At 42.3% G+C, this 13092-nt stretch overlaps 1 protein-coding gene across 1 annotated transcript; it reads left to right on the forward strand.

The window, feature by feature from the left end:
* Positions 1 to 1435: 1435 nt before the first annotated feature.
* On the forward strand, positions 1436 to 8356 carry LOC111965656 (CD40 ligand-like). The gene is made up of 5 exons (XM_023989841.2): positions 1436 to 3160; positions 3860 to 3994; positions 4123 to 4144; positions 4282 to 4365; positions 4502 to 8356. Exons 1-5 carry the CDS (start codon positions 2978 to 2980, stop codon positions 4867 to 4869), a joined length of 792 nt encoding a protein of 263 aa, XP_023845609.1. The 5' UTR covers positions 1436 to 2977; the 3' UTR covers positions 4870 to 8356.
* Positions 8357 to 13092: the final 4736 nt, after the last annotated feature.

Below are 13092 nucleotides of genomic sequence, written 5' to 3' on the forward strand. Positions count from 1 at the left end.
TCAACCCAAGACATCCTCTATGTCTGCTTCTCAAATGACACCCTATTCTTTTCATAGTGYTCTACTTTTGACAAAGGCACTAGTCAACATGAGTGCACTATGAAAGGGAATAGGTTGCCATTTAGGAYGCAGACTAACACTCCAAATGAGCCGGCAGATGACATGTGTTGACATTCTATGGAAACTGCTTGACTCAATAGAATTAGTAAATGGAAAGATTCTTGTCTGAGAAACTCCCAACTTGACCATAGTCTTCCCCTTCTCGAAGTTCCACATCGTGATTTCTGTACCCTGTAAGAGTGTGTAGGAGTGTGCATGTGTGCACGTGTGTGTATGTACGCTTGCACCTCGTGTGTCTGTAAGTGAGAAAGGGAGTGAGAGAGAAATAGTCATGTATGCCAGCCTGGGGCGGCAGGTAGTCTAGTGGTTAGARTGTTGGGCCAATAACTGAAAGGTTGCTGGATCRAATCCCCTAGCTGACAAGGTAAAAATCTGTCGTTCTGCCTCTGAACAAGGCAGTTAACCCGGTAGGCCGTCATTGTAAATAAGAATTTGTTCTTAACTGATTTGCCTAGTTAAATAAAGGTTACATTTAAAAAATGTGATGTATGAGTCATGATACCTGCTGATGCACTTTAGAAGTCCTGCCCCCTCACGCTGATGGAGAGAAGTGTCATTTGCACCCAGGGGTACAATTTCTGGGAGAACCAAGTAGAAAATGTAAATTATTTCTCTATAACCTTGGTTCCATGGRGGATGTCAGATCCTGATCCAGCTGTTASCATCCTGCTTGTATTGGCTTTTAGAGAAGGAAATGAAGACTCGAGTGTGTTTCAAGTAGCCTACCTCTCATTAAGGTGCCTGTAATACAAGCACAGTCATTTTCTCTCCTGATTTAACTACTGCAGCTGGGCCAAACAAATGGCTGCTAAATGTTTAGCAAAAGGCAGCTAAATGTTTTCCCCAAATTGAATGACATAATTAAGKTTTGAATTAGCGCAAATGTAAAAAGAAGCTCATTCCAAGCGCTGGTGTAAAAATACATTTTAACAGGTAGATTCATTCAATTAGTCTCTAATTGGCTTATCCTGCCAATGATGACACAGGTGCTGCATAGACATACAGTACAAGATTCATAAAGAAAGAAGACAGAGAGAGAGCGAGAGCGTCTGTGTTTGTGTTTTTGGTTTTACCGTCCTTGTGGGGACCAGAAGTCCTCACAAGAATAGTAAAACAAGGACTATACATTTTGCCTGTCCCCACAAGGAAAACGTTTATTTTCGGTTCAGGGGTTAGGGTTAGAATTAGGGTTAGGTTTAGGGTCTAAGGTTAGGGTGTGTGTGTGTGTGTGTGTGTGTGTGTGTGTGTGTGCTGTCTCTTATACACATCTAGATGTGTATAAGAGACAGGTCATTGTGTGTGTGTGTGCGAATAGAGATATGAGAGAAAGAAAGTGTCTTTGTATTTGCATAATTTAAATATGTTTATTCATATGGGTGAAGAACAAACATCTGTCATGTAAAAAGAAAGCTTCACAACAACTGCAGGCCATCAAGCCATCAGGATCTAAAAGGTTGTCGTCACCTCTTTGAGGTCTGTTTCAAGGCAGGCCACAAGGGATGGCTTTGTGCACACAGCCCCTCTTTGAAATCTTGCATGGGAATGCAGACCACTGTTGCATTTTCAGTGACACCCGTAAAACCCTATGTATAATAACACGGTCTTCAAGCTAGCAGTCTTTCCATTCTCGCTAGTCCGACGGTCCAAATAAATACTTAACTGTGAAAAGAGAGGCTGGGGGTGGCTCTTAAAGCAACATTCATCATTCTAAAGAAAACCAACCATCCAGCTTTTTTTGGGGTGTGCCAACATTGGCCACACAAGCATTGGTGTGGTTGATACTGACTAATTCTGCAACCTCAGTGGAAATCTCATGGACAGATAGAGCTAAGGTAGGTAGAAAGAAAGCTATGCATCAAATAAGTAGACTATAAAATGAGTGTACGTTGACGTGTCAAATATGAAACCGTTTTCTGTAACCAGGGCAAACAGTGTGGGTTTTGGAGCACCTGAAAGAGGGGCTGATTTCCACTTAACACCAATTTGATGACACAGTTAAAATGCGCATAGACACTGCTTTTGTCTATTATTTTGGATTGCATCCAATCAACTGATTCAGTGGTGTAAAGTTTCAGCTTGTTATGTTGTCCACTGGGAATCATGATGGTCGCCTAAAGTCTTCAGGACGTTGTCTCATGGTTCCCTGGAGGTTTTGTCTAGTTCCCAGTTTGTCCCGAGGACGTTTTTAGGACGTCGCCGAATTTCCTCAGGGAAATTTTTCAGGGAAACATCTATTCCTCAGGGAAACATCTACCCTGTTTGCTGGGTAGATCTGTMTTTAGGTGCTGTTGCCCTGGTTGCATTTTTCTTCGGTTACATGGACAAATTTCGGCCACAATACTTTGCTCAGCAAACTCATTGATTGCACAACATTCAAACAATTCTTCGGGAGATTTTCATGGGCATTTCTGATATGCTGTTATCATATCACACACCAACYACTTCAAGAAGGGAACTGTTTGGAATTAATCCTTGGGGAAACCTGGACTTGAGAAACCAACAGGTGAAAGGTCAAGGAATGAACACTAAATGTAAAAGGGGGTTGTCTGGGGTTGTTTTTCTCTCTCTCTGCATTGTTGGTAAGTAAGCATTTCACTGTTTGTCTACACCTGTTGTTTACGAAGCATGTGAAGAATAAAAGTAGATTTTGTTGGAGGGGTTGACGCCTTCAAGTCATACACACACACTGTACAGACACACACATGCATTCAGAGACACACACACACACATCATAAAGTTGAGAGATTCCAGGAAGTGAACTCAGAGAAATACACTAGCTAGTGACAACTGACAGTAGCTGTTCAGATGTGTATGGTGTGTGAAGGCAGTCAGATCTCTCCTCTCCCTCTGCACCACCATGATCAACACTTACCAGACCAGCATGCCTCCACCACCTATTCCCCCACGGCTAGGCTCTGTCATGTCGGCACCAGGACCAGGCCACAGCAAACCTCTCCTCAGGTTCCTCATTGGCATGATAGTGCTTCAAATGGTTCTGCTACTGGGGGGATTCGCCTACCTGTACCACACGGACAACAAGGTAAGAACTCACCTTTCTGTAAATATATAGACACAGTTATATGTCTASGAGTGGGTCTGACTTTCAGGTTCATTGGTGTTGGGCAAAGTTTCTTAGCGCCAAATTCAGAACTATCATAGATCTTGGATACAAGTCTATTTTTGTTATGCAGCCTATTTGAGAATAACATGTTTCACTGTAGTTACTTAAAAAATWATCAATTATAAATACAGTAGGCCTATTTTCCTAAAGTTTCATTTWAAAAATATTCTCAAGAATGTGCGTGTAAGTGGGAATGATATAAATGTATTAATTTAGTTCTGTATAATAACAGTGTTATAGCGAAAAATCTATCCTGGGGTGTCTTACAGAGTGGGATATTGACTACACGTGAGAACGACCTCTTGGATCACTCTTCAAAGAGCGATGGGGTTTAATGAAGAGCATCTTTTCAACATAAAAAAAACGTCAGTGACAACCTAGGCCTATTCTTCAAGCACAGGGGGTCTATCAGGAAACTTCCCAGGATCCCAATAAAACTTCCAACAGATACATTTAGAAACAGCACGTACACAACAACCGCTTAGTCCTAACGTTTCATGAGTTTGTCCTGATGTGAACTTGAAAGACTGAAATATGATCATCCTTAAGCAGTGCTGATATTAAGATGCATTTGGCTAGAATAGAGTTAACGTTTATTCCTGCTTTGTTGGGGCTCAGTATCACGAGGACCTTGAACACAAGTACCTGGATGATATGATCATCCTGAAGAGACTGGAAGAGTGTGAGAAAGACATCCAGTCAGTGTTGGACTGTAAGACGCTTGTGGAGAAATACAAAAGCATCCTGGCAAAGGTAGGCCGAGGTTGCCGAGACTCAAATGAAGATATCTGAGGTTTCGTGAGTACATTTTGTAGAAGAAAAAACATGCAGTATTAACATATGATTAAGCAATGCTGTGCTCTCCTGTCTCTCCTCTCAAGGTCTCACAAAAGGAAGGAAGAGGTATGTTCAAATMTTTTATAGCATCTACGTATGTATATATATTTTTTACTTGCTACTCTACCAAGCTCACCTTCTGTCAGCAGAGAACCTTCTCTTCTGAGAGGGTGAAGACTAACTGTTTGTCTGTTCTGTTTCAGCTGCTAAACTCACTGGGGGTGGGCCCTCGTATGGAGCCATGGCACGCATGATAGTCAAGCAACCTGTTTCTGGTGCGCCTCCAAGTAAGAGATGTTACATACCCCTATAATTCTAGGTTTGTTTTGTAGGAACATAGTGGCCTATGTTCCTACAAGATATAAGAGTTTCAGTATAAGGTTTTAAAATGCACTTAAACATGTAAATTGTCTGCTTGAACAGCAAAGTATCTGGAGTGGAACATAGACCACTCAGTGCGGAGGAACGTCCAGTACTACATGTCCAGCTGGCTGAAGGTGCTGCAGCCTGGAGACTACAACATCTACTCCCAGGTGGCCTTCTCCAAATGGCACCCCAAAACCCCTCTGGCCAGCCGGGTGAAGCTAAGGAAGGGGGAGACGGGAGAGGAGAAAGACCTGATGACAGCCTACTGCAGCCTGGGGGACCAGGATCATACAGACGTGTGTACAGCTTTCCAGGGAGGAGTGTTCAGTCTGGAGCCAGACGATCAGCTTAGTGTGTGGGTGACGGACCCCAGCCTAGTCAACTATGAGGAGGGGACTACCACCTTTGGATTGTAYAAGCTGTAGGCTGGTCATCACAATGGACATTGCCTACAGTATGGAGATGATGGACTGCGTTACTTTGGATTATGCCTGTTTTTGGAGCGATGAATGGAATCAAGGCCATGTAAGTGGTTGGAGTGGGACAGAACTGAAAACAAATCTGCTAAATGGATCTAAACATGGACTAGACCAGTGGTTCCCAAACTTTTTATAGTCCCATACCGCTTCAAACATTCAACCTCCAGCTGCRTACCCCCTCTAGCACCAGGGTCAGCGCACTYTCAAATGTTGTTTTTTGCCATCATTGTAAGCCTGCCACACACAGTATACGATACATTTATTAAACATAAGAATGAGTGTGAGTTTGTGTCACAACCCAGATCATAGGACCTAACAAAAAGCTCTGATAGGACCAGAGCATAAATAATAATAATCAATAATTTTGCTCTTTATTTAACCATCTTACATATAAAACTGTATTTGTTAATCGGAAATTGTGAATAACTCACCACAGGTTAATTCTTATGGCTGCAATCCCGTTAACGGGATCGATATGACAACAGCCAGTGAAACTGCAGGGCGCCAAATTCAAACAACAGAAATCTCATAATTAAAATTCCTCAAGCATACATGTATCTTATACCATTTTAAAAGGTATTCTTGTTGTTAATCCCACCAAAGTGTCCGATTTCAAATAGGCTTTACACGAAAGCACCACAAACGATTATTTTAGGAAAGAAATCACAGAAAAACACCGCCATTTTTCACAAAAAGCAGAAATGGAGATAAAATGAATCACTAACCTTTGATGATCTTCATCAGATGACACTCATAGGACTTCATGTTACACAATACATATTTGTTTTGTTCGATAAAGTTCATATTTATATCCAAAAACCTCAGTTTACATTGGCGCCATGTTCAGAAATGCCTCCAAAATATCCTGAGAAATTGCAGAGCCACGTCAAATAACATAAATACTCATCATAAACTTTGATGAAAGATACATGTTTTAAAGATACACTTGTTCTTAATGCAACCGCTGTGTCAGATTTCAAAAAGCTTTACGGCAAAAGCACAATATTCAATAATCTGAGAACAGCGTTCAGCCACAAAAGGAAGCCATACAGTTACCCGCCAAATTGTGCAGTCAACAAAACTCATAAATAGCATTATAAATCTTCACTTTCCTTTGCTGATCTTCGTCGGAATGCACTCCCAGAAGAAATGTTTGTTTTGTTCGGTAATGTCCATCATTTATGTCCAAATAGCTATTTTTGTTAGCGTGTTTGGTAAACAAATCCAAAGTCAGGAAGCGCGTTCACTAAAAGCAGACGAAATGTCAAAAAGTTCCGTAACAATCAGTAGAAACATGTCAAACGATGTATTGAATCAATCTTTAGGATGTTTTTAACATAAATCTTCAATAACGTTCCAACCGGAGAATTCCATTGACTTCAGATGTGCGATGGAACAGGGCTCCCTCTCATGTGAACGCACATGGTCAGAGCATGRTCAGCTCATGGCAGACCTGACTCATTCCTGTCTCCTTCGGCCCCACTTCACAGTAGAGGCATCAGACAAGGTTCTACAGACTGTTGACATCTAGTAGAAGCCGTAGGAAGTGCAAACTGATCCATATCCCACTGTGTATTCGATAGGCGATGAGTTGAAAATCGACCAACCTCAGATTTCCCACTTCCTATTTGGATTTCTTCTCAAGTTTTTGCCTGCCATATGAGTTCTGTTATACTCACAGACATCGTTCAAACCGTTTTAGAAACTTCAGAGTGTTTTCTATCCAATACAAATAATAATATGCATATATTAGCAACTGGGACTGAGTAGCAGGCCGTTTACTCTGGGCACCTTTCATCCAAGCTACTCAATACTGCCCCTGCAGCCATAAGAAGTTAATGAGAAGGGTGTGCTTGAAAGGATGCACATAACTCTGCAATGTTGGGTTGTATTGGAGAGMGCCTCAGTCTTAAATCATTTTYCACACACAGTATRTGCCTGTATTTAGTTTTCATGCTAGTGAGGGCCGAGAATCCACTCTCACATAGGTACGTGGTTGCAAAGGGCGTCAGTGTCTTAACAGCGCGACTTGCCAAGGCAGGATACTCTGAGCGCAGCCCAATCCAGAAATCTGGCAGTGGCTTCTGATTRAATTACATTTTCACAGAACCGCTTGATGCAATTTCGATGAGGCTCTCTTGTTCAGATATCGGTAAGTGGACTGGAGGCAGGGCATGAAAGGAATAACGAATCTAATTGTTTGTGTCATCCGTTTCGGGAAAGTRCCTGCGTAATTGCGCACTCACTCAGCTATAATCACATTGTCCATAAGCTTGAGTTTATTTGCACACAAAAAAATCATACAATGATGGAAAGACCTGTGTGTTGTCCTTGTTAATGCAGACCGAGAAGAGCTCCAACTTCTTAATCATAGCCTCAATTTTGTCCCGCACATTGAATATAGTTGCAGAGTCCCTGTAATCCTAGATTCAGATCATTCAGGTGAGGAAAAAACATTACCCAGATAGGCCAGTTGTATGAGAAACTCGTCATCATGCAAGCGGTCAAACAAGTGAAAATTATGGTCAGTAAAGAAAACTTTAAGCTCGTCTCTCAATTCAAGAAAATGCATCAATACTTTACCCCTTGATAACCAGCACACTTATGTATGTTGTAAAAGCGTTACTTGGTCGCTGCCCATATCATTGCATAGTGCAAAAAATACACAAGAGTTCAGGTGCCTTGCTTTAACAAAGTTAACCATTTTCACTGTAGTGTCCAAAACATCTTTCAAGCTGTCAGGCATTCCCTTGGTAGCAAGAGCCTCTCGGTGGATGCTGCAGTGTACCCAAGCGGTGTCAGGGGCAACTGCTTGCATGTGCTTTACCACTCCACTATGTCTCCCTGTCATGGCTTTTGCGCCAACAGTACAGATACCAACATGAACAGCAGCTACGTTTGGCTACATACGGACCGTTAGTGGAATTCCCGTAAGAGAGTAGCGGTTAATGCGATTGGATGTTAATTATTTGACTAGGCTACCTGTATTTGACATTGTGTTGTTATTTCACTGAACACTAGATGGTTTAATTTAATTTTGGGCAGTGAAATGAGGCTACTCAGGCGAGAGAAAAAAAACTCACCCAAATGTATAGCCCCGTTGGAAAATATAAATGGACTGTTTGAAAATGGGAAGATTTTTTAATATATTTTTTAAAAAGAAAAAAAAAGTGAATCACATTTTTATTTGGCATACCCCCCAGTTTGGGAATATCTGGACTAGATMAATTTAAAACTTAGAATCTTTTTACCAAGCCCACGGTGAAACCCACAAATCCCTGGAACTGGAACATATTTCTGTTGATTGGATAACTTACTATCCCAGCCCTACGATGTTAGATATTAATATTAATTACTAGSAATATGGCAATGACTGTGTATTTATTGTGACGTATGGTGTCTGTATAGATAATAAATTATTTTTTATTGAAAACGTTCTTGATTATTTAATGAAATATAACCGTATATCTCTGTGCTAWGTTTCCACTTGGTTTATCACATACAGTAAGTATCTCTGTGCTAAGTTTCCACTTGGTTTATCACATACAGTATCGGCTCAGTGCTTGGTGGTTGGAACTGATGCAGCCTGTGAAACCTTTAATTTCACAAGCCCCCTCATCTCCCTGCAGTTTTGTGGGTTGCTGAGTGTAATGATCAAACCAATGGTTGTTTGGCTCAAGAACACCACCAAATAGGCTGATCAAGAGCATGAGACATCATCACAGACATATCAAAGGTCATGCACTTTGTAAGGAGGCATTATGGTGCCCCATAGAGCAACAAAGTTWATGAAACCAAGTTGCAGCCTTGCACTCAAACCTTCTGCATCCCCTCACATCAAATGTAATACAGTGACCTTCCAGACCTATACACCACAGCAAGAAGATCTGTGCAGGAAAACCACAGACTGGAAATAGATCAGTGCAGTGTGTAAGAGGTTCTTCACCAGACCATAACATGATGATGCTTTGACAACAATATGAGATCTTAACACTGACGGTAAGCTACTGTGTAAAGTAACATCTATTCAATGACTATTGTGTGTATAAAAAAAAAAGGTAAGTGCAGTAAAAAGGTTGAAACTCCACACAGCCCTGCTGTCATATATACCATTCCACTCCAGAGATCGAGTGAGTGAGTTGTTTAACGGAATGGAAAGTGCGAGTCTACAGCACAGAGGTGCAGAACACCCTGCCAGAGGTGTAGAGGGGAGGTGGCATTCACAGGATGTCATCTCTACTCACCCATGTCATGGGTCTCTCAACATAGAATATGCTACAGTGACTAGCCTATGTACCTGTAGTGCAGGGGTCATCAACTAGATTCAGCGGTGGAACAMATTTTTTCATAATTATGTTCCGGCCACCTGAACATAATTATAAATAATTTGTACTCTGCAAATTGACAGAAGAAGCCCAAATAGATATTGCATTGGACAAAAACATGATAATTTAAAATATTGATTACATTGGTAAATGATTACATCTCTCTATGAGTGGAAATACTTSAATAGATTTCCTGAATTAAAATTATTTTGAGGTGAATTCCTGTTGATTTTACAGTATTTATGTCAAAAAATATAAACGCAAAATGCAACAATTTCAATGATTTTACTTGAGGAAATCACTMAATTTAAATWAATTAATTAGGYTYTGATCTATATATTTCACATGACTGGGCAGGGGCACAGCCAYGGGTGGCCCTGGGAGGGCATAGGCGTTGAGTTTTTCGCCACAAAACTGATTTATTACCTACAGAAATACTTGTCAGTTTCATCAGCTGTCCGGGTGGCTGATCTCAGACGATTCCGCAGGTGAATTAGCTGGATGTGGAGGTCCTGGGGTGGTGTGGTWACACATGGTCTGCGGTTGTGATGCTGATTGGACATAYTGCTAAAATCTCTAAAACGACATTGGATGCAGCTTATGGTAGAGAAATGAACATTACATTCTCTGGCTACAGCTCTGGTGGACATTCCTGCAGTCAGCATGCCAATTGAACACTCCCACAAAACTTGAGACATCTATGGCATTGTGTTGTGTGATAAAACTGCACATTTTAGAGTGGCCTTTTATTGTCCCCAGCACAAGGTCCACCTGCGTAAGGATCATGCTGTTTAATCAGATTCTTGATATGCCACACCTGTCAGGTAGATGGATGTGGACACCCATCCAAATTAGTGGATTAGGCTATTTCAGCCACACCCGTTGTTGACAGATGTATAAAATTGAGCACATAGCCATGCAATCTCCATAGACAAACAYTGGCAGTAGAATGGTCTTACTGAAGAACTCAGTGATTGTCAACGTGGCACCRTCATAGGATGCCACCTTTCCAACATGTCAGTTTGTAGAATTTCTACCCTGCTAGAGCTGCCCCAGTCAACTATAAGTGCTGTTATTGTGAAGTGGAAACGTCTAGGAGCAACAATGGCTCAGCCGCGAAGTGGTAGGCCACACAAGCTCATAGAATSGGACCGCCGAGTGCTGAAGCCCATATTGTGTACCGAGTTCCAAACTGCCTCTGGAAGCACAATAACTGTTYGTCAGGAGCTTCATGAAATGGGTTTCCATGGCCGAGCAGCCACACACAAGCATAAGATCACCATGCRCAATACCAAGCGTCGGCTGGATTGGTGTAAAGCTTGCCTCCATTGGACTCCGGAGCAGTGGAAACACGTTCTCTGGAGTGATGAATCACACTTCACCATCTGGCAGACAAATCTGGGTTTGGCAGATACCAGGGGAACACTACCTKTCCAATGCATAGTGCCAACTGTAAAGTTTGGTGGATGAGGAATAATGGTCTGGGGCTGGTTTTCATGGTTTGGGCTTAGTTCTAGTGAAGCAAAATCTTAACCCTACAGCATACAATGATGATTCCATGCTTCCAAATTTGTGGCAACATTTTGGGGAAGGCCCTTTCCGGTTTCAGCATGACAATGCCCCAATGCACAAAGTGAGGCCCATACAGAAATTGTTTGTCGAGTTCAGTGAGGAAGAACTTGAGTGGCCTGCAGAGAGCCCTGACCTCAACCCCATCAAACACCTTTGGGATGAATTGGAACTCCAACTGCGAGCCAGGCCTAATCGGCCAACATCAGTGGCCGACCTAACTAATGTTCCAGGGGCTGAATGGAAGTGGCTAAATGCAAGTCCCCGCAACAATGTTTCAACATCTAGTCGAAAGCCTTCCTAGAAGAGTGGAGGCTGTTATAGCAGCAAAAGGGGGACCAACTCCATATTAATGCCCACTATTTTGGAATGAGATGTGACGAGCAGGTGTCCACATACTTTTGGTCATGTAGAGATGTGTGTGTGTGTGTGTATATATACAAACACATACATCATCTCGGGAAAATGTTCCAATTTCTTTTACATTGCAGCCTTATTCTAAAGTGGATTACATTTGTTTTTTCCTAATCAATCTATACACAATACCCCATAATGACAAAGCAAATATTTTTTACCAACGTATTAAAAATAAAAAACTGATCACATTTACAGAACTATTCAGACCCTTTACTCAGTACTTCGTTGAAGCACCTTTGGCAGCGTTTACAGCCTCAAGTCTTCTTGGGTATGATACTACAAGCTTGGCTCACCTGTATTTGGAGAGTTTCTCCCATTCCTCACTGCAGATCCTCTCAAGCTCTGTATGGTTGGATGGGGAGAGTCTCTGCACAGCTATTTTCAGGTCTCTCCAGTGATGTTTGATCGGGGTTCAAGTCCGGGCTCTGGCTGGGCCACCCAAGAACATTCAGAGACTTGTCCCGAAGCCACTCCTGCGTTGTCTTGGCTGTGTGCTTAGGTTTGTTGTCCTGATGGAAGGTGAACCTTCTCCCCAGTCTGAGGTCCTGAGCRCTCTGGAGCAGRTTTTCATCAAGGATCTCTCTGTACTTTGCGCCGTTTATCTTTCCCTTGATCCTGACTAGTCTCCCAGTCCTTCCCGCTGAAAAACATCCACACAGCATGATGCTGCCAACACCATGCTGCACCATAGGGATGGTGCCTGATTTCCTCCAGACATGACACTTGGCAATCAGGCCAAAGAGTAAATCYTGGTTTCATCAGACCAGAAAAACKTGTTTCTCATGGTCTGAGAGTCCTTTAGGTGCCTTTTGACTGAAGAGTGGTCTGGCCACTCCACCATAAAGGCCTGATTGGTGGAGTGCTGCAGAGATGGTTGTCCTTCTGGAAGGTTCTCCCATCTCCCCAGAGGAACTCTAGAGCTCTGTCAGAGTGACCATCGGWCTCTTGTTCAACTCCCTGACCCCTCCCTTCTCCCCCGATTGCTCAGTTTGGCTGGGCAGCCAGCTCTAGGAAGAGTATTGGTGGTGCCAAACTTCTTCCATTTAAGAATGATGGAGGCCACTGTGTTCTTGGGGACCTTCAATGCTTCAGAAATGCTTTGGTATCCTTCCCCAGATCTGTGCCTCGACAATCCKGTCTCGGAGCTCTACGGACTATTCCTTCRACCTCATGGCCTGTTTYTTTCTCTGACATGCACTGTCAACTGTGTGACCTCATGTAGACAGGTGTGTGCCTTTCCAAATCATGTCCAATCAATTGAATTTACCACATGTGGACTCCAGTCAAGTTGTAGAAACATCAAGGATGATCAATGAAAACAGGATGCACCTGAGCCCAATTTCGAGTCTCATAGCAAAGTGTCTGAATACTGAACACTTTCCGAACACACACATAGATATACGTATATATATATATATATACACATATACACACACACATATATATGGTCAGAAACAAATAACTTTCTTCTGAAACTCGCCAGTCTATTCTTGTTTTGAGAAAAGAAGGCTACTCCATGCGAGAAATTGCCAAGAAACTGAAGATCTCATACAACGCTGTGTACTACTCCCTTCACAGAACAGTGCAAACTGGCTCTAACCAGAATAGAAAGAGGAGTGAGAGGTCCCGGTGCACAACTGAGCAAGAGGACAAGTACATTAGCGTCTAGTTTCAGAAACAAATGCCTCACAATTCCTGAACTGGCAGCTTCATTTAATAGTACCCGCAAATCATCAGTCTCAACGTCAACAATGAAGAGGCGACTCCGGGGTGCTGGCATTTTAGGGAGAGTTCCTCTGTCCAGTGTCTGTGTTCTTTAGCCCAACTTTATCTTTTCTTTTTATTGGCCAGTCTGAGA

This window comes from Salvelinus sp. IW2-2015, linkage group LG6.2 (genome assembly GCF_002910315.2).
Source record: "Salvelinus sp. IW2-2015 linkage group LG6.2, ASM291031v2, whole genome shotgun sequence".
Lineage (NCBI taxonomy): Eukaryota > Metazoa > Chordata > Actinopteri > Salmoniformes > Salmonidae > Salvelinus > Salvelinus sp. IW2-2015.